General features: G+C 36.9%; 1 protein-coding gene across 1 annotated transcript in view; it reads left to right on the top strand.

The window, feature by feature from the left end:
* Positions 1 to 20,692, top strand: part of pea15 (proliferation and apoptosis adaptor protein 15) — a 64,902-nt gene extending 44,210 nt beyond the window's left edge. Inside the window, exons 2-4 of the mRNA XM_079257309.1 lie at positions 12,305 to 12,479; positions 12,595 to 12,750; positions 14,023 to 20,692. Coding sequence (XP_079113435.1) covers positions 12,308 to 12,479; positions 12,595 to 12,750; positions 14,023 to 14,087 — 393 coding nt within the window. The 5' untranslated portion in view covers positions 12,305 to 12,307 and the 3' untranslated portion in view covers positions 14,088 to 20,692. The remainder of the gene's footprint in view (positions 1 to 12,304; positions 12,480 to 12,594; positions 12,751 to 14,022) is intronic.
* The last annotated feature ends 2,429 nt before the right edge of the window (positions 20,693 to 23,121 follow it).

Below are 23,121 nucleotides of genomic sequence, written 5' to 3'. Positions count from 1 at the left end.
GAAGCTCTGCTTCATTCAACAGCAGTAAAATAGCAAGATTTTAACAGCCAACAGCAGTTGAAGCTCTTTGAAGATTATTTCACAATCAGTCCTACATTCATTTAGCTTAAATCTTCTCTTATTTATTTATATTTTTGTAGTGGGTTTTTGAATTAGTGAGCACAAATGTGGAGAAAAACAGCTCATTATGTGGGCTGAAGTGAAACAGCTGAAAGAAAACACAATTAATTTTGCTCAGCGATGCAAATTTCTATCTGTAATATATGGAAGGGAAAGACTTTCTGACCTGAGAGGTAGATTTTGAAGGCGGACATTTAGTGCAACTTGAAACTATGAACTCCTCTGCCTCCCACTCCATCATCCCACACCTCCTGCTGCTCCTGCAAGATATACACTGAGAGGGTGGCGGTTCAGCAATGCACTAAGAAAGTAAGAAAGAAGAGAATAAGACAAACCAAAAGAAATTTCAGACCACTCACACAGCTTTTAAGTAACATCCCTACAATTAGAAAATGATTACATCACATACTTAATTTTTGGAACAAAAGCTGGGATGTTTTAGGACAGATAACGCGATAGGTAGAAATCAATGCAGATTTTTGTGATGTAACTTATTTACTTTCATCTATCCTATAAAAATATCAATAGAATAATATGTCATCCTGTTTATGACACCAGCACTTTGCTCAGTAGCTGCTGTTGTAAAGTGCTTTATAAATTTGCTTGATATAAATGTTATAAAAGATCTATTTTCTTTTACAGTCATCTAGCAGATGCTTTTATCAAAAGCAACTTAAACACTCATACTCCGATAGGCACATCAGGGGGCAACTTAGGGGTTCAGCGACTTGCCCAAAGACACTTTGACACATAGTCAGGGGAAGCCTGGAATCAATCTCCTTATTTTCAGATTGAAAGACGACTGCTCTTCCTCCTCAGCTACAGCCGCTGTATTATTTTTGTTTCTTTTTACTGCTGACCAAAACTTTGTAATGACAGTGATCATTTTCTGTAACACATTTATTTATTTATTTATTCTATAGTGAGGGACAGGTTAATGGATGATTCACTAATGTCTCATGACATGGCTACTTCACACATGTCCGATTTTCGTCTATGAAAATACAAGAACAGCTTTTTGGCTAAGTGTTCACATTAATGATCACTATGCATTAAAGAGTCAATGAACAAGATTAAGCTTCTTGCCTAACCGAGTAAAACTCATAGGAGATTTTAGTTTGTATTAAGCTAGTGCTAAGCATTCTAAAGATTGTTGGCCTCCACTTTTATTGGTAAATTTTGGTGAAAATAAAGACTTTTGAGTTTTTTTTTTCAAATGTCTTTCAAAAGTTGACATTTTTTTCCTTCTTTCTTTTTTATGCCATAACATCTAGATAGTAATGTGCTGATGTTAGCTAGCTACACCCATACTAGCATCCTTAGTAGCTAGCATACAGCCTATCGCTTAGCAACACAGCTACTAGCCTAGTGGTAGCTATTTCAGCAACATCATTCAGGTGAATGATGTGAAATCTAATTATTGTCTCCGCTGGCAGTGAATCTGTACAAACACAAATCATTAGTGAGGCTGTTTTCATCTCAGAGCTACATGCCTACATGTTTTTTCTGTACATGGAAAATTTCCAGCCATCTTTTTCAGTAGAATTTTTTTTTTTTTTTTTTTTTTTACAATTAAATAGGTCCATATACACATCTGTTTTATGTCTTTGCATATGAAAAGTATTTTTAAAATATGAGAAGTATCAGTCCTTTAGAAGCAGTTCAAGCTGCAACAGATATAAATTCAAGCAGCTACAAAATTGAGCAGCTTGAGAAAGATGAGTGAAGACTAACAGCGGAAAGGCAAATCATGTGTGAGGGGGCAGAGAATGGGAAACAAAGGAAACAAAGAGATGGCAAAGGAAAGCCAGACACACAGTTTGGATGTATTGGGTAAAGAACAGTAGAGAAGAGTCTGTCTCATTCCAGTAGAGGAGATTTTTGAGCAGCTATGCTGGTGGTTTTGGTTGCTATGGTAAAATGTAAAGACTTCTCCAGTGTTGTTTGCCAGAGTGACGGGGGTTGAAGAAGAATATTTAGTTATTTATGCATCTTTTGATTAAAAACGAAGATGAACAGTGTGCTCAAGTTGTATGGGAGCATTTTTATTGATCACATGAAAATCAGGAGATCATGTGGTCTCCCACCCCCCACACAAAAACACACACTCACATCCACACACAAAACCAATCATATAACTTATGACTTTGTAAACAGTTGTGTTTTTCATATGTCAGTCATCTAAGTTCATATATATATATATATATATATATATATATATATATATATACATATATATATATACATATATATATATATATATATATATATATATATATATATATATATATATATATACATATATATATATATATATATATATATATATATATATATATATATATATATATATTAGTGGAAAGGTGGAAAGTGAGATAAATTGGGTGGTGGGGGGGGGTCTCTGCCCTGTTGCTAGGTAACAATCTCTAGGCCTTAAGGCAAAGCCAGGCCTGGTCTCCATGGCAACATTATTAGAGTGGAGTGTGAATGGAGTTTTGGTTGTGGTGTACATACACAAGTGAGCGTGCATGTGCCTTTGTGCCTCAATAACAAAAAACACTCAGCAGGTTTAGTTTTGCCGCAAGTGAGAATTGAAAGAAAAAGAGTGAAATATGAGGCAAATTTTGGAAAATGAAATTGTATATTTGATTTGTGTGAGTGCACAACTGCTCAGCGGAGCTCGTCACAGTTCTGTGACCAAGGTCGCCTCCATCTGTTCCCCATATCTGCCTTAAGGACTGTTTTTATTTTTTTGAAAATATAGATCCACTGTTTCTATGTTTACACTGATCATGAATACCACGCTGCCTGTACTCTCATTGTTTGCTTTTTGTTGCACATTTGTTAATCGGCTTGCAGTCCGACATTGAGATGGATACAGAGGAAATGAGAAGAAAAAGACATGAAAATGGAGAGAGAACAGAGGGCTGTGACCTGATTGCATAGTGTAAAGCAGTAGAGCATGGGGGGTAATGGGAGTGGGGGTGATAACAGTTTTTGTCATTGAGTAGAAAAGACCATTTGGCTTTTACTTACGCAGAGATTTGTGGGAGTGTAATAACAACCAAATTACTGAATTGGTGAAAAGTATTAAAACTGCAAACACCAAGAAGAGAGTTTTCATGAGATAAATACTTCTTTTTTTTTATTAAAACCAAAGAAAAAGTCAATTTGTAATGTGAAGCTTGACTACTTTGACCTTCTTTGTAGCTTAAAATAGAACTGTGTATTTATTTTATCTTTATTGTTAAGTTACAGCAATGTGGCAAGCTAATCACCACACACATACACATTCAAACAAAACAGGCAGACTTTGAAAGCTCAGCTGAATTTAGTGGCTTTGCATCGTCCTTCAGCCTTGAATGTCTGCATGTGGGATAAGAAGGACTGTGACCTTATCATCACTGAACTGTCTGGCTTTATTAATTTATTTCAGTGTGCAGCACCATTTGGGTGAATGCAGACACACAAACCTAAATGCAAAGTACAATACTGGAAAAAAAAAAACCTTAAGACAGGATATGGTTACTCTGAGTATGACCCCCTCTGTGCAACCACTGAAAGAAGGATAGTTGGGTTCCTAGAAGTAGGCAACAGACAGTCACATAAAAGCCACCACCCAAGTTAAACTTGCAATCACACTGTGTCACCAGCGACTAAAAGCATTGTTTTCCCACTATGCTCAATTCCCCCTCCCCCACACAGGCAGTCCCACCATATCTCATACATCCCATCAATGGAAAGCAGAGTCAATGGTCCCTAAAGGCAGACTGGGACAAATGTCTTGAGGATAGGTTTCTGGGAATGTAGTCTACTGGTGGAAAGCAATGAATAGAAGGTTGGTTTGACCCTGTCTTGCTACAGCAATCACAACATTTTGCTTGGTTGCAAGCAATGGCCTACAGTGACAGAGGGAGAAAACAATTCTGCGTTCGATTTGACTTGAAGGTTGGATGGCAGAAATGGGAATGATGTCATAATCAAGATCGTTTACATTGACAAAGATGGAAAACCAACATGGACGCCGTCAGGATCCCTTTTGTTTTGCTTGAGACTCCAAAGACTAACATGTTAGCAACAGTTCCCGATATCAGCAGAGAGATGACATCCTATACTTTTATATGTTGTTTTGTACATGCATGGGTTTTGTAAACTTAATCTCTGCATGGAAGTTACAAAGCACTACCTTTAACTCTGACTTATGTACAGTTAAACCACTACATTTAGACATAAATGTATGTTTACTCTTGTTTCATTCAGACATGTTTTATTGGGCTGCAATATTTACAAGGTTTAGGTGGGTCTGCTTCCACCTCCCCAGTCGGATTTCCAACTATAGAGGGATTTTACGTTTTTTTCTGACTGGGGACTCGGAAAATCCGACTTCTAAGTACAAATCGAACACAACACAATTGGCGCTTACATCACCTGCTCCATGTAACAATATGATAAAGAGGACTTTTTAAATGCAAGTTGTCACCGAAGCAGAATATTTAGTGGTTGGTTAATGATTCAGATACTTCCTTTGTTCCGTTTACAGTTCATCACCTTGTTAGAGAAAAGTGTGTTGGGCATTTCTTCTGAAATACTGAACAGTTGTACATGTGAATTCAAAAGTTTAGAGAAAATTTAAGAAAATTTACCTGAAAAAGGAAACAATACAACTTAGGTTCTGATGTACAAAAAGCTGAATATCCCAAACTTTTTGTAAGTACTTTTTGCTGCCTCTTGGCTAGGACTCCCTTGGAAAAGAGGTTTTAAATCTCAATGGGACTTTCCTTGTGAAATAAAGGAGATAAATAAAAAGTAGTATGGAGTCACACATCTACTACTGGCATTGACTGAACTGGTCTCTTAGTTGTGTGCCAGATCTTGCTGAGCACATAAGCTGTAAAGCTTTAAAATCCACGTCATTGGAACATGTTATTTTACACTCCTCCCGGAGAAAAAAAACACAAAAAGAGATGGATTGGTGACTGTTTCACAAATTAGAGATTGATTTAAAAAAAAAAAAAACTTTTTTGTCATCTGAAATGTTTTGGCACTAAGAAACTTCCATATTTATTCTCTCGATATTGAATACAACAGGGTTTTATTTATAGAACTGAGACTTTCATTATAAATATAATATGTGGATATTGTCAAACAGCCTGCATACAAAGAAAATATTTCTCTCCACCCGCTTTTTTTTATCAGTCTCACTGTTCATTTTATACTTTAAAACAAAAACAGAAACCTTTCACTTTAAGCTACCTCACATTTTTTTCAAATGAAGTCTTATAAAGTGAGTAAGCTGAGTCGACTGTTTCAGTCAGCAACGATAATTTGAGTGACAAGTCTTTCTTTTGCTGTGTCTCTTTCACACACACACACTCTGACACACACACACACACACACACACACACACACACAGGCAGCCGAGACAGAGGAGCAAGCAGACAAAAGCATGTTTGTGTTCATGAGAATGTGAAGCACAGTGGGTCTCTATGTATGGGAGCAGTGTCAGGCTCGTCCCAAAGAGACCAGGGAGGATGGGGGAGTTTACTTTGAGGGGATTTCACAGACACTTTTCCTTAGTATGTGACCACAATTATGCAGATCATTTTAAATATGAACATTTCTTCCAGAGTTATTTCATTTTATTGCTGAAGTCGTCCCTCCATGTAGAGAAAAAGTCTCAGCTTAACAATGTTGGTTTCATTATTTACCATCTCATCTCTATCAAACATTACTTAGACATCCACGTTATTATAATTCACAAATATTCCAGCTTTGCATGGATGTGTTAAGTCGTGAAAGTTTTACTGTAATGACTGCTTTAAAAAACATCACGTAATGTAGCCTGAAAAAGTACTCTATATATAGACATGTATTATTATTAAAATCTGTTGTCAGGCAACAGCAAGCCTGAGTGTTGCCAAGGAGGTACTGGTACCCTTTTGTATGGCACTATATTTTTTTCAAAATGTTTGCCTTTCTCATAATTGTTGCACTTTAGTTTCTTATTTAGCTCATTTTATGAGACTTAGGGCTTCTTAAAATCAACTGTGAAATTAAAAATAGTTTTAAAATTGTTGTGTAAGTTGTTATTGTCCTTGTAGCTTCCTTGTAACTGCATGTGCAGTAAATTTAAATAATCGTTTGGCCCTTATGAGGTCTAAAGTTGTAAATAACACCTCAGATGGATGATTTAAAAAAACATGTAATACTTTTTTCTTGTTTTTCTTGAGAAATGTAGGAAAAACTAAATATGCCTCATGTTTCAGTATTTGGGCTTGTTGCTGTGTTATGGTGCTTGCTAATCCTCTTTCATGTCCTCTGTTGTTGAGGCAGATGTCCAAACATCCTGAGTCTGGTCCTGCTGGAAGTTTCTGTGTGTTAAAAAAGAGTTTTTCCTCTCCACTGTCGCCTCATGCATGTTGAGAATAGGAAATTGTATTGAGAAAACTGGATTATGCTTTGAATCCTCAGCAAGGCAGTGTTTTATCAAAATGGTTTCATGATCATAATTTTAATGAAGTGGACTAATATGAATAACGATGAATATGATTTATTGTGATATATATTTGGACTGAATTTGATTAATCTTTAAAGGGGAATTGAGAATAGTTTGTCATGAATTGGGGCTATGAAAATAATTAAAAATGGATTTTTTGGATATTTATCTTTGCCGTGTTATTTCAGCTCATTGAGGTTTGTGGGTTTCGATTTATTCACAGCTTTCTGAAAGTCACACTACATCATTTCGGTCGGGTTAAAGTCCAGACTTTGAATTTATTTCAGCACTTGGATTCTTGTATTTATAAGTCATTCTGGTGTATAATTACTGCTGTGTTTGGCATAATTTTCTAGCTGCATTTCCCCAATTTCAGCCACGCATTGGCTGTCAAGCAGTATACTTTAGAATACTTTGGTATACAGAGGAGTTTATGATTCACTTATTAACTTTAAATATCGAGGTCCTGTTTCGAGCCCACATCATCATTCCTCCACCATTGTGCTTGACAGTTAGAATGAGTATTTTGTGTTGATCTTGTGTGCTTGATTTTCACCAGATGTGTAGCTATTTATCATGGCCAAACCTTTACACTTTTAAATATGTCATAATATTTAAAAACAAAAAAAGTGGACTTTATTTTAATAGTGTAATAGAACTGGTAACAGACCCTCACCATCGACAAGATTAGCTTGACATTGGCAGAGCACTCTCTGGTGGTTTACTGACTGTCAAATAAACATTGATTGGATTGACAAGCTGAGAAGTGATTTAAGTTTAAGGAAGAGAATCAATGTAAAACAAGGTTTATATCTCCTTGTAAACCATTAAACCATTGCCCACCGTAGTGGTGGTGGGATGAAATTTGTTGATTAGTCAAGCCGTGTTGCTGTCAGTGGAAACATGGCTAAATCTAGTTTTTCATTCGGCATCTTAGTGTGATACTGAAAACATGATCAGATATAACCCTTTTTATCATCACTGGTATCTTTATTTGTCTCCATAATTTATTTGTTTTACTTTTACCCTTCTTTTATTCCTCTTTTATCCGTAATGGATCACAATTTTCTTTTAAATTTCTGCATTGGTCATTTTCATCTGTTAAGATGCATCTTATTACTCACCAAACCAGGTCTCACTTATGATCCAAATCTATTTTTTGTGTAGAAAATTTATGAAGAGAACATCTCAAATGAATAAGTAATGTTACTCAAAACAGAATATTTTTCAAGGAACTTCAAGCAAAACAGATGAGTAATAACAAGCTTCTGGGAAATTCTTCATAGGGTTATAGTTGAAAGCAAAAAAAGACAATTTAGGGAAGAACCAGATAAAGATGAAGCTGCTTGCTTCCCAACTAAAGTATGTTTAAAGTTCAGCCTTTTTTATTAGAATCCGAGTCCATTTGCTGGGAAAGTCCGCTTTGTTTGGGGAAATGTGAATGCGCCAAAAGAATTTTGATTTAGACCAAAGAAGCCGACTCGGTCCGCTACAAATTGAGGTCTCGGCCCATTTCAAGCGGACTACAAAAAAAAGTCACTGCATTTGACATAACATTGCACTGTGGGTAAATACATAGCGATGGCGTTAAGGGTCCTCTGTCTCATCTGTTGTTCATATACTTACTTAGTTGTTCTATATACTTGCATAAAACAAAATAAAAATCCCAAAACAGCAATAGTTTCGTCTCCATGTTTAACTCGCAACAGAGTTTTCTTCTTCATGCGGGTCTTTGTCTCTCTTTTGCTTAGTACTAGTGCAGCGCCACCTTTGGTTGGAATAGGGATATCTTATTGTAAAGGTTTGGCCCGTTTGACCAAAGTGCAGCGTGAACGTAATCTCTGTCTGAATGGATACACCTCCCTACAACTGAGCCGAGTCCCCAATCGGACCGGGTCTAGCAGACTATCCTGATGTGAATGCACCCTAATAAGTGCATGGTTGAGAAAGAGTTAGAGGAGAGACTAAGGAATGTGAAGGATGCTGGAGGATAAAAACACTAAACGTAGCCACTCCATCTATTGTTGTTGGTTTTTTTCCTTCTCTCTTAAAAGTACACCAAAGCAGTGCCAGTCCATTGTGGTGCAAAGCAGAGAGCAGTCAGAGCAACCTGGGTCAAGAGAAGAGGTTTAGGGACCAACACACACACACACACACACACAATCATTCTTTCTGTCAGGCTCTTACCAAGACCGCTACAGTGCACTAGCACATGCACAATCCAAAGGACACACACACACACACACTCACACACACACACACACACATACATGGGGCAGAACTGAGGTGCAAGTTGTTGTTCTGTGCAAAGCAGACCTTTGTGTTGATTGACCAAGTTGATTTTGTTACAGAGGACATGAAAGTGACATTTAAGACTGAAATAACACACATTCATTCTTTCGCGCTCTCTCTCTCTCTCTCTCTCTCTCACTCTCTCTCTCTCTCTCACACACACACACACACAGATAGTAAAAGTGCTCCATCATCATTGTGCTTTCGCCCTGAGGCTGAGGTTGTCTGGACCAAACCAAATGTTATCATTAGCCACTAAAGAAAAGCCAAACAAATCTGACTCTAAATCAGCGACTTGGGCAGTCTGAACAGCATTTAGTGAATGTTAGCAGCTGATTTCTTTTGTATTACTGCATCAAAAAAAAACACTTTTTTTTATGAATGAGTGGATCTTTATGTCTGGGAGAAAATAATTTAGTAAAGATACTACAGCCACAAAAAGAGGAGTTAATACTTTATTTGAAAAATAAATGTCTAATGCTTTGCAGCAAAGGGGGCCCCCTGGTGGCCAGAGCAGGTAACACACACAGCTCTGTTATATAGGTCACAGCACTCACCACAGTGCTCTTCTGGGCTTTCTGTACACCGTGTTTATCTGTGACGAGACTGAGGGGATCAGAGGCAGACAGAGTACTGTGCCAGTGCCCATGATGCATGGCAAACAGCGGCAGCCACTCGCCAGCTGCATGCATGCCAGGGAATCGGGAAGGGGGTGGGGACGGTTGGGGTTGATGTGTGTTCAAAATGCTTATTCAAATCAAGAAGCTGATGGAGAGTAAATAACTGAGATGTGTTCAGGCTGCAGCTTGTATCAATCTCCGGTGTTGTTGAAGTTTTTCTCAACGAGACCCTTTCCAGTTCAAATGCAACTGTTTCCATGAAGTTAGCGCGATACCTCGTGAAGATCTGAGGATAGAGGTACCCTATCGGTACTTTGGTAAACACCACAGAAAACCCTTTGATTAGTTGATTTGTTTCCATCCAGATGTGGAGGGAAAAAATGCCTTTTTTTTTTTTTTGTCTTATTTGTTTTCTGACCCCTACGTACAGGTTCATGGTGACCGAAATTAAATCCTCGTCCAATTCTAAGGTGACAAATGACAGAAATGAGCACCTGTGACAAACTATAACGGTGCTAACATCTTCAGTCCTCATCTAACAAATCATTGTAAATAAACAGTGAACAGATGTTGCATTTGCAGCACATGTCATCCTTAATTAAAAGGCTGAAATAGTTGGAAACCAATTATTTTTTTAGTCCTTTATAAAGACAAGTCTTTAGGCAACAGACTGAGAAAAAAGATTAAAAATATAAAATTGCATCTTGACTAAAAGGTACCTGAGTTTTTTTTAAAGTGCAAACTCATCTATGACATCAAATACAAGAGACATCTATGTGAAGATGATGAGGTTTACAGGTTTACTCTCGAAACCTTTGCAATATAAAGAACCATGGTAAAATTGTGAATTCAGTAAGCAGAAGGTCTCATTTGAAAAAACGTAATATCCTGATTTAAAACTTACATGCCTCCCTTGTCCTTTTATCACATAAGCCCTTAATTTTCCTTTGGTATTTGGTATTTGGTTTGGTATTTGGGGGGGTGTTTAATTAAGCTGTAAAAATATGTCAAATGCTTTATTTTTTTTTATACTGATCTAAGCTTTGAAATTAATTTCTTCCAATCTGAAACGACTAGACATTAAACAAAAGAAGAAGCTACGGTATAAATCCTCCAGCTCCAGACTCCTAAAACCTGGTCTCTATACTGATATTCACTGGGAATATGTCATTTAATTCTAAAATTGGTAGTAATTTGATTTATTTTGTCTAATCCAGAGACCAAACGTCAAAAGCATCCTGTCATGAATCAGCTCAGATTTGTGCTCAAACTTTGCTTCACACTGTTCATAACATCTCGTCTACAGTTAGGCAATCATGATTTGTGTGAATAGCTTGATTCAGATGTGTTCGTAAGCATGAAATGAGCTATGATTTGAACTGTAAAAACTCACTTTACCTCGTGATGTACTTTCTTTGCTTCTTCCAAACTGACACAGCTGAACAGAGCAGACAGCTTCACAACACGTCTGAATCACTCTGTTTTTCTTGCTCCAATCCACTGTGGGCTTTTTGTTTTTCTCTTTTCACCAGCTGCCTGCTTCTGAAAAGCTACTTTCAAACCACACAGAAAAATACTCAGTGGTGATGAAGAGAACCTTCACCTTTCAAGCTTGTAAAGAATCGTTGCTTAATGATAGCCTGATTTCTAACCACTGCGTGCTGCTGACACTTTGAACAAATGCTGATAGTTCAGGTCAGATCGGCATAGTGCTTAGCACTGCAGCCTCACAGCAAAGAAGGTTGCTGGTTCGAGTCCAGGCTGGGAGTGGAGGTTTAAGCAATGGCCTTTCTGTATGGAGTTTGCATGTTCTCCTCGTATATGCGTAGGTTCTCTCTGGGTGCTCCAGCTTCCTCCCACCCACAAGGCATGCATAATGTGTTAGGTTAGTTGCTATGGTTAGTTGATCACTTATCACTTGAGGTCGCTTTGCATGAACACATCTGCCACACACTTTTACAGACAGTTAAAGTGGTTTAACCTCTTTATTACCACCTGGTCACCTGCGATCCAGTTGTACACTTCACCATCTGCTGGTGATAAAGAGGTTAAATTGTTCTTTCTAAAGTCAATTATTCAAGCAGATATGGAGAAAAATTAAAGATTTGAGAGCTCTAACATAACTTACTAGAAAGAGTCTTTTTTTTTTTTAAGTTATGACAAGATGACTTTATGTGGCTTGAGGATGCAGACATAACACTGCTGACGTTGTACTTCGTGCAACAGTTCATCGCAAAAGGCTTTTCAAAGGCCGAGGAATTGTTCAATGCTGTGCAGAAATTCAATTAATCCACCAGAGGGAGACGGAGAGCCACAAAGGTATATAGATATGATTAAAAAGCCATTTTAATTGTCTGTTATTCCTGTTTATTGGCTCATGTTGTTCTTGGTTTAAGTCTATTTTGAAGATGCTTGTTAATGTCCATGGATGCTGATGTGTTTAAAAGAGACCACTGACATCGCATGATGTATAACACCAGTTTCAGACTCACTCCATTGGCTTTATTTAATAAAAGAAAGCATCATCAAGTGAGCTCAGAAAAAGAAGAAATTTCTGTGACTCTGTGCTTTTCCATCCCACATTCTCAGTATGCTATTGTCATTAGCTAAGCTTGCCCACAGTTTTCCACTGTGGAGTCTGGGAAGTAGGTGGGCTGTGGCTCACTGAGCAGCTCAGCAACATCGGGATGTTTTCAGTCACTGGACTTTTCTTTATCCCATCAATTTAAACATCATTATTACTAAAATCCACTCTTGCGTCTCTGTTTTTTATCAGACCATGGCGGAGTACAGCTCTCTGCTCAGCGACTTGTCTGAAAACATCACCAACGAGGATTTGGAGCAGCTCAAATCGGCCTGCAAGGAAGATATCCCCGAGGACCAGAGCAACAACATCACCTCCTCCAAGGAGTGGTTCAGCTACCTGGAGAAGAACGACAAGCTGGCACAAGGTAGGAGGCACAAATTAAATCACATAGTTTAAGTTTTAGTTTAAGCTTTATTTTCCCGAAACATGACATATCCTATTCTAGTTCAGCCTGTAAGTCTATCTCTCTTATGGTGCAGACAACCTGTCGTACATCGAGCATATCTTCGAAATCTCACGACGACCGGACCTGCTGACGAGGGTGATCGAGTATCGCACCACTGTGCTCAAAATCTCTGAGGACGACGAGATTGACACCAAGCTCACACGCATCCCCTCTGCTAAGAAATATAAAGGTAACAAAGTCTGAGTTTTTATGCCCAACATGCACAAAGGTTAATTCAAGTCAAAGAGATGCTGCTAGTACCTAACTTTAATTGGCTCACCTAATCTCACTTGATTTATCTAGTTATGCCTCCTCTGCTCCTCTCTTCTTTGTCCTGCTGCCTGTAATCCAGAAACAGACCGATCTGTTAGGGTATTTTATTTTCCATTGGCGAAGAATTGTGAATTGAATTCAACATCAGATATACATGTTATTGCAAACATCTTTTTAAGCTTATATGGCAGAAAAAAGGCAGTCGGTCCAATAAAACAGTGGCTGGATGCTGCAATTGTCTCAAACATTTAACTTGTGATTGTTAAAAAATGGTGGCTCTGATGGATTCTACTTTAGTGGAAGAGGTTAAGGCACAAGGAGAGGAGTTGGGTAACAGGATAAGGGACTGGTCTAGCAAATGTGGTAATTTGCTGTCCTCTTGTGGCTAAAGAAAGACATTCTCTTCAGATAAGCGTTGAGTTCACCTGTATAGCTGTATACAAGTGTATTCTGTGGTTTACCATTCATGCAGTTACCCATTTTGGGTCTATTTGTTACAACCTAGGCCTTAATTTATCAGATTGCAGACCATATTTGTCCTGGGATCTATTGTGTTTTTAAAAATGACACCAACAAAAAGGACAGCATGCCAAGAGGGCAGTTTCTGTCCAAAATCTGGATGCCAGATCCTGCACTAAGATCCAGCTACACAAGTGCCATTTGCATTATGTCCACATTTAACAGATGGTCTATATATACAGAACAAGGCTGATTAGAAGGTAGTATTAAATAGATAAATAAGCTAATTGACTCAGTTGAATTTGTTTAATTCCAGGCTGTACATAAATCAGCAAATGATTCCAAATCAGCTGGTCTTGTTTTTTTCTATATTTAAAGTGATTGCCTTTTAATACCAGCACACACACACACACACACACACACACACACATATATATATATATATATATATACATATATATATTTACATTTAAACAATAAACTCATTCCTCACAGCTTTTGTTACATGCTGACAAAGGGAAAAGAAGCAAGCTTGGTAAAGAAACAAAAACAACCGTCTAATGCAAGAGTGGTATGGTACCAGAATCACAGAGTGGAAGGCAAAAATGCTAGAAATGGATGTTGTATGCTGTCTTATAAATGTATATTAAATATTGTTACTGGTTTCTCATTACATTTCTCTTTCTCTTCCTCTCCACTTCCCCAACGCATTTCACGTGGAAATCAAAAGACATCATCCGCCAGCCCTCGGAAGATGAGATCATTAAGTTGGCCCCTCCCCCTAAAAAAGTGTGAGGTCAATACCCCCTGCCCCGATTGTTGCACCTTGATTTCACCACTTCTGGCACTCAAATCCACCAACCAACCATTCCCAACCAACCTTGTCAGTCTCCATACCACAACCACACTGCACCCTCACACAGACAAACACATCTAACTGCCCCACCTCCCCTACCTTACCAACTTCACTCCGCAGGTATCACACACCCTGCCAGAGGACCATGCAGCCAGCCACCATCAACCAATACGATCATAACGACATGGCTTCTTCCCAAGCTCAAGGGAAATGAAGAGCTACAGGGGACAAGAAAGGACATTATAAATCTGGAGATGGACCAACAAAGTATGTGCGTGATTAAAAGAGCCAAAGTCTACCCCCCCGAATCAGACACTGAGTGGGTCAGTTCAGGATAAGTTTATCTATTATGCGTTTCTGAGTCATTCAAGATTAAGTTAATGCAAGGCTACATCTACCCATGAAGAAGCAGAAACTATATACCCTGTCTCCAAGCAAAACAAAATGGAATAGCATATTTTCGGAAAAAACTGATAGACAATAGATGTCATTTAGTTGTATACACACTGTATGAGCAACGACATGTAACTGTGACAAACAAAAGTCAAAAAGTTTGTTGGTCTTTGGTTTAGTTTTGTCTTATTTTGTTATTTTAATTTATCTATTTGTGCAAAATAGCCAAAATCTCAAAACTAGTGTTCAAAAGATTATTAAACTACTTTCTGACCATAAACCGAATCTAAAATATGTAAGTAAGTAAATCTGACCAAAACAGTTGAAAAAAAAAAAAAAAAAAAGGTACATCTAAAGTTAGAATCTGATAAAAAAAAAAAAAAAAAAAGAAATTAAATCTTACTTTTAATGTATTGTGTAATTTCTGTGAGGGTGTGTTTTAATGTGCGGCTAACTTTAAATATCCAGCTTTGTGTTTGTAATGTGACTGGAAGTTTTAATGATAAATTCACATCTGGCAGGAAGCAGGGGCTTATTTTGCTTAGCTAACAGCAGTTAGCTACGCTAATACTAACCCTCTGCTAACAGCAGTTAGCTAAGCAAAATAAGCCCCTGCTAACAGGGGCTAGTTAAGCAAACATAACCTCTGCTAGCAGTAGTCTTCTCTTCAAACAAAGAAAACAGTACACCAATCATTCAATAAAAATACAGATTCTCACAAAGTCACTGTATTCAAAGCTCAACTTTAAGATCAAATTTAAACAATGTGTCTGTTCCTCAGAAGTTTTGTGTGTGTTCCCTTTACTCTTACAGAGATTATTATGTAATATTTCAAGAGCAAAAAAAAGTCTGGTATTTTAAAGGAATATACTGTATTTAAAGATGATTTTCATCCCAAAAAGACCATAAAAGCCAATATTTGCCTTCAGCATATTGCAAGAATTTAAATACAATATTTACTTTGAAAAGCTTACAGCATTTATTTGTCTTCTGAGGAAATTCCAGATTTGTGGGTTGTTTTCATCGTGGGGACCAGTTCTGGAAAGTTATTTGTAGGAGCTAGTCAGAGATGTAAATATACAAATAATATATTACAAAAAATACAGCAAAAATATAATAATTGCCTGCAGTTTATACTCTGAGAAAACTAGCTCTAGCAGACAATTTCCACTGTATGTGCAGTATTGGAAACAAAGTTTTAGCTCATTTCAAGAGATTTAGTATCTGTGAGAAGGCAGATTAGACTGCCCTAGAGAATACAGAAGTCTATTTTGAGAGAGTGTATTGCATATCATATTTACTATCGTTATTGTGTGATACATAAAATAACAAAAGACAGAATTCAACAGTTTTGTTGCCATTTCATTTGTTGCACAGAAAAAACTGACCAATGTAATGAAAAAAAAACTATGGCCTCTGGTTAGAAGAAAAAAAAAGAAAAAGTCAAAGTGCATGTGATATATAACTGCATTGTTTAACAACTGTACATAATTGTGACAATGATCACTATTGCACACAACGGCTCATAAACTGACTATGCCATTCCTGCCATGTACCAACGCAAACGCTAGCAAGACTGTTGAAACTAAACTATACCTGCTCTATTGAACACTGTGTATCTTTACACCCCGCAACGAAGCCTTAGCAGAATTTGCGTTAACCCCAAAAATTGTTCACAACTGTGAGAGATGGTGTGTGAAACGGATACAAGTGCCAGCACACACATCAAGTCAATCAAAGCGGCTCTCACTTATATTGTTTTAAAGTGAGTGGTGCTACTTTCATCTTGAGATTTGCTAAGGACTTCAGTGTCGGTGTGTACAGAATGTCTGGTTTGTTTCTGCACCTATCTTTGTTCTCCTCAAAGCTGTAGGATTTAAAAACTAAGACAACTATATCAAAATCTTTTAGTATATGACTAGTTATTGACCCACGCTCTGCCATTTCCTGTGTCTTTTCTTCTTTGCCACTATGCTCCACACCCACCCTAGTGCCAATGACTAATACTTTCATTTCTTTTTTTCTATCTTTTGTTCCCCTTATTTTGCTTAATATGTATTGTAATGTTGGACTGATTTGTATCCTATGCATTTACCTCTGTAGGAAGAATCTGCACAGTAATGATTCCCCCCAAGAAACCACCGATTTCCAAAACAGAGCTCTTTTAATGTGACAGGGGTGTTTGAGAAGATCCTGATGTACTTGCTTTGAATTTTGCATGATGTGCTTGCTGGATGGAATAACAAACAAAAATGGAAATAGATGTGCTCGAAATTGGGAAAGAAAACTTTATAGACCAGCTCTACTGCACACTTCTTGTTCTGCTCTTTTGCAAACAAAAGCATCCAGTTTATCAAGACCAAATCAAGCTTTTTAGAGTTTTACTGGAAATATTTTCCCTGTAAATACTTTGAAACTGTTATATATCATATGCGTAATATTTGGGCAGGGTAAATTTGGCAGTTTAGTTTTGAGCACAGCACCTTTTGGTTCCTAATATCATGTGGAGGAGCTTTACTTAGAAGCAGACCTTGACATTGCGCTTACTTTAACCTCCTAGTTACCTTGGTACAAATTTGTGTTGGGTCTATCAGAGTCATTTAGTGAATAAAGAAAATTTATGTGTTTGATACGTTTTAAATGTAACAGTTTCAAAATATTTCAGTTTTTTTTTTTCCATACGTAGTGGTTAGACTGGTCCACTCTAAGCCAGACCCCAAGTGAAGCGGTGGCTGCCCTCCTACAACTTTAGCCAGTTCAATGCAGAGTGGGACCAATGCATCTATCGCAGAGGGAGGCAGTTGTACTTACTGCTATGACCTGTGGGTAATGGTCTTTCCCAATGTGTACATGTGATCAGACCTAAAAGAGGAACTTGTACTTACCAGTTCCTGTGAAGAGCTTTGTTATTTTAACTAAACAAATACACAAACCAATTCTGCGCAGATTTTTGCATGTGTTTCCACTATCATACAAAGTAACAGCAAGGGCCGGCAAATTGTATTGTTTTCTTTTATTTGAAATGCTTCTTAAATAGTGGCTTGTGATTTTAAATATGTATGAACATGTGACCTTTTTTTTATTATCATTTTTTTTTCACTCAAACTCTTCATTAGCAACTCTGTGGAAGTTTATAAGTAGCTTGAAAATAGTTTTGGCAAAATTTTAGCTGCCAAATGTTGTCTTGGTAAAGGTTTAGGTTGTCAAGTTTTGGGCGTATATTCATTGTCCGCATTAATATACGGCTGAGCTGAACCCATTTCCCTCTTCTACCTTTCTTTATATTCAGTTGGTGTTTCCTATTCATTTATATTCAAGTCCCATGATTAGTCCAGCCCATTTGACTTCATCGCAGGGCATATCTTATTTTTGACATCGCTAGCTTTTTGGTCTGTAGCCATTGGCACATAATATATCAACATATCAGCCACAAGTGATGTCAAATTTGGATATTCGGAAAGAACATATCAACTTAATAAATGCTGCAGAAATTTCAACCAAATATATTTATGGTGAAAATTTGAAAATACATGAGTAGAAGTATGTTACGAAGGGACATGGCATGGAAATTTTTAGCATGTGAATGCTAACAGTCAACTAAATTAACTTCAGTATTTTCCCTTATTAGTAAAACTGTGTTTACTTCTATTCCTTTTTTTTTCTTTTTTTATTGAATTTGGTTGTAGATATGTATTTTGGATATATGTTGCTGTGTTTGTTTTTAAATTGATTAATTTATTTAATGCCTATATATATTGTTGTTTTTACATGTCATTATTTTGTTTTACTAACTGGAAACAAATCAAGGGGTTAAAAACCATGTATCGACAATGTTCTTATTCATGTCTTTTCATTTATGTTTTTCTCTTTAATTTTTGGGTGATGGTTTTTACAGGGGGGAAAAAAAAGATATTCATTTAATTGTATTTAAATGATATGAAACATATTACATGTTGTGGTGTGTTTGATCAGAGGTTTCGTGTTCACTGCTTGTAAAGCTGTTTTTATAGAGTTTCCAAATCATGACAAAAGATGAGAGCAGTCACAGATTTCCTTGTTTGACATTTTGTTTGTGTAAAGCATGTTGTGCTTGCACCAAGAAAAAAGCAATTTGATCAATATTCTGAACAAAAAACATTTATTTTGAATTTTAAAGAATCATAACGCGATTTTATGTGTAAATAAATCATATAGAACAATAAGCCACATTAATGGTGTGTGTAAACTATTAAGTTAAGCAACTGTAAACAAGATGCTAGTAAATTTAGCTAGCTCTTGTTAGCTTGTAAAAGCATAAAGGACCCAAACTAGATCAATATGTCGTACAATTTTCTTTAACACCATAAATAATGCAGAGCTATTCTAATGAAATGTCAGAACTAAAACGGTAAACTTGAAATGAGGATAATGATTTTTCATGTAATTGAGCACGAAGCTACATTTACCCCTTTTTTGTTAGCTCACTAGCTAGCTACCAAGCTAGCCAGTGAGCTAACACTAGCTCACTAGCTAGCTGGCCAGGCATTTTAAAAAATTTCTTTGCTCAAACATTACATGTACAAATGACGTGGCCATTGTAATAATCTTTTGAATATATTTACAGATAGTTCTGTGCATCTTTTAGTTTCTCAAAGAGCTGTGATGGGTTTCTGCCATTTGTTGTGCTTATGTTTTGGGACAAGTGTTAATGAGCACTTAAAGGATCCATGGACGAAGTAATAGAAAGTAAATGAGTGCTGGATAGCATACGTAGTGAAGAATAGTTTGGGGGTTTGGAGCTCCTAAAAGGAAATAAAAAGTGTGAACAGAGCAAAATTTCTAGGTTTATGCTTTAGGGAGGGACACGTGTCGTGTATACTGATGTGAAGTCTGCAGCTGCCGCTGTACATACGTAAACTAAATTTGATTGCATCCAGTTTCAGAGTATTGCTTTGAATGTGGCAGGCTTTGCACAAGAATGCTGTAGTGGGACGGTAAATATGTTGTTTGGAATGCTGAATGTCCGGTCAATCACTTGAAATGATGATGTGCAGCAACATTAACTTTTCTTTTCAATAGTAGTGATAAAGTGTGACGTTTGGGCTAACCTGTTTGTGCTCAAGCCTTTTAGCCAAGTTGCTTACATTTTTATTGAGGTGCACAGCAGAAGTTTAAAGTTTCTTTTTCATTGTAAGGAGTGAAGTTTACATTTCATGCACAAGAAAAGCAAGATCTTCATCATAGGTAAAAGTGCCAACTGGAGTCAGCTGCAGACAGGTGGGGTGAAAAGCCTTTGCATGGTTGTAAACTGTGATGTGAACATTTTATTTGTGAGTAATGTTTGTGGCTAGATCTGAGATTTTCTGAGGTGCAGAAGTTGTTCTGAAGAGACTAGTGGTGTGACCTGCACTGGAGTTCTTTTAAAGCTGTAAACATTACTCTGGCATGATTTAAAGTGTCTAGCTATCTATTATTTTCAGGTAGGATTGAAGGACATGTGGGTTAGAAGAGTTTTTGCAGAGATGGAACTTGAAAAGTAAAGAAATAAAGAAATGATACTCCATCAGACTGTTCCAAAACACAGTGTGGTTTTAGATTGATATTCTGTATTTTGCTTACTGATCTACTAACAGTTGAATCTGAGTTGCACTGTGCGTCACCGATTTGAGTCAATCAATTGGGTGGTTTTTTTTTTGGTTGTTTTTTTTCCGCTTAATCTGCTTCTCCCTTTATGTTAAAAAGTACAAAGTTCTCATATGGTGTCACGAGTGGCAGGTAGAGGCAATCCAGTTGGTCATAATCGTTGATATTTAACAGTCTTAAAGTGATGTGTGATGTGTTCATGTAGATGTGCACGTTTGGTATCATCCACACATTTGAGTTTGGTTTGAGACAATAAAGTGATACAGTTCTGTCCTTGTGACAATAAAAAAGGTGTAGTTTTGGAAAGTGTGACATTAAGCCTAATGATGGAGTGATGAGTGTTATTACATCTACTGTATTTTCACATTCAGCTCCCATGATAACCCTGCTGGTTGCCACAGGCTCAATGCTGTTAGAGACTTTTCCTGAGGTTTCCCTCTCACTGAGCAAGACATACTTCTGAATGGTTTTGCAGTGACTGCAACAGAATATAAGGCAGAAGCATAAATGTGTTTTTTGTCATGATTTAAGAGACTGAACTGAAATTATGCCATTTTGTCATTGTGCTAAAATGAATATAAATATTATATATTAAAATATATTTGCTAACCAACACTTTTGTGTTTGTTTATTTTTTGGAAGATGGATGAGCAATTACAGGGTCTGAAGGTATTATCCTGAGATTTAAAGGACATAGTATTCTTGTTCATCTGAGGTCAAATTTACCTCATTTCAAGACCTGGTAGGAACCATATGGTCCTGTTTTCTTTTTTTCTTTTTTTTTGGGCACAAGGGACACAAAATTTGCTTAGTTACACGGGAACAGTTCAGGAATGAACCAGTGATAGTTAATTAGCCAGTACTTACAGGTGAACATACAGTCCAATCTTATAGAGGGACTACTGGTTAGTTACCAAGGAAACAAAAAGAAATTAATCAGGAACTAATGGGTAGTTAACTAGTACATACTTATGAGAATGAAAATGGTTTATTAAAATTCAAGATGTTATGAGCCATTTTAACTCTTGATTTGTCTACATTGGAATTCATTAGCACAGCCTCGAGTTACCAATAATCACATAATGGCTAACATAGAAAACGACAGTAAGAAATCAGCAAAAACCTGCAATGATTAAATTTATTTTCATCTCAGAATTTTTGCAGTTGTCTGACCTTCTTGGATTTGGGGTTGATGGCACCATAATCTCCTTCCTTCAGCAAGCCCAGATAGATAGATGGATAGCTGGATCTTCATTGTGGTAGTCACCAAGCAACTACTAAGTTATGGCTGAAAAAAATCCTGGTGCGACCCATGGGATGATTACATACTGTCCCAGTTGTTAGCATATTGAATTGCAGATACACCCACTCTAGTTGAACTGTGCCACTGATGGCCTGTTTTCTATTTAAATAGCAGGACCACAAGCAGGCAAACTCTTCAGCATTATTTCAAGATGGATTTTTAAAAAGTGTCTTTTTTTTTTTAAATCCATGAACAAGTAATGTAAAGGTTTTAATCAAGGACATTCAGCATAAGTGGAATTATACATTGCAATCCTCATAGCTGCCCCTGGATATTACAGCTGGCATATTGTAACATTATGATGTGAGTCAGACATAAAAGCACATACACATAACAGAAAACTGCAATAGTTAGTTCAAAACTAAGATCCAGTCTCTCTATGATTTACTTTTTTTTTTTTTCAGAATTGTTGCAACCCAAAATGTCTGATTTTGCTGCAGCGATTGTACAAAGTTTTTGTTTTGACTTGTAAATGCAAATAAAGTTAATTAAATGTTTATTTATTATGTGTTAAAATAATATATGATCCCACTTTAATTGAACACTTTAAAACCAACACTGTTGGCCAAAGACAAAAGTAAAATGCAAATTAAAACAAAAAAATAAGGACAATAAAAAATAAAGCAAAAACAGAAATCTGTTTAATACAAAAACAGATTTCTGTTTTTGTATTAAACAGAAATCTGTCAGCCTGCCTGATATGTACATACTGAAATAATGATCCATGCACAACATGAACTTTGAAGAGAATCACTGTTTTTATTATTATAAAGCCAAACATATTGAAAAAGTAGTGTATATCAGATTATAGCGTCATAATGGTACTACATGTTACCAGCTCCGCATTTTCTCCATCTGTGCCTGGATAGTACCTGATGATTATAAAAGTTATGTCTCTTTCGTGCAAGTAGCATCTGTTATTTTCTCCTCTTCGTCAGATTATCTAAACATAAACTCATTTCATGCGGGATTATTATTGATTTTTGGGACGTTTAAAGAGGTTTGTGGTGCTCCTTCCCACACACTGTTTTCAACTTGATCACCTGAAGTGAGTGAGCAACATTGTGACTTCGACTGTGCTTTATTTTACATACAGTATGACTGTGATGGCTGCGTCTACAGCCACACATGGGTGATCAAATGCATTACACATACACTTAGATTTATTTTTGTTTAACCTAGATTTAATTTGCAGACCAATATTTTTATCAGACATCCATTTCATACAGCATCACAAATATTCTGAAAAAGCGCGCATTTTAGTTTGTTGTGATGGTATGGTTTTCATTTGTTTTTTCCTTGAGTTTCAGTAGCTCCAGTCCCTTGGCTGTGAACCAGCAGGTGGCCTCGGGGTGGAGCCAGCTAATTGGACCGAACCAGTGGCAGAAATAGGAGGGGGAGTTTAGGGTTTTCTTCTTTTCATTTAGTTAGGTTTTTGTGTGTCATCCCCTTTGTCTGTTTTGTTTGTGCTGATCAGCCACTATTTAAGTTTACCCTTGTTTTGTTTGTTAGGTCAGTTTGTTACATTTTGTTTGAGCTACTTCTGTTACAAATTCTTTGATTATAGTTTTGTTAAGTTGACCTCTTTTATTCATTGGCCTGATTTATTCATTTGTGTTAAAACAGCTTTTTCTTTGTTTTGGGTCAAAATAAAA

This window comes from Telmatherina bonti (genome assembly GCF_933228915.1).
Source record: "Telmatherina bonti genome assembly, chromosome: 18".
Taxonomy (NCBI): domain Eukaryota; kingdom Metazoa; phylum Chordata; class Actinopteri; order Atheriniformes; family Telmatherinidae; genus Telmatherina; species Telmatherina bonti.
Note: the sequence above shows the minus strand (reverse complement) of the source record. Positions and strands in the feature narration are given on the sequence as shown.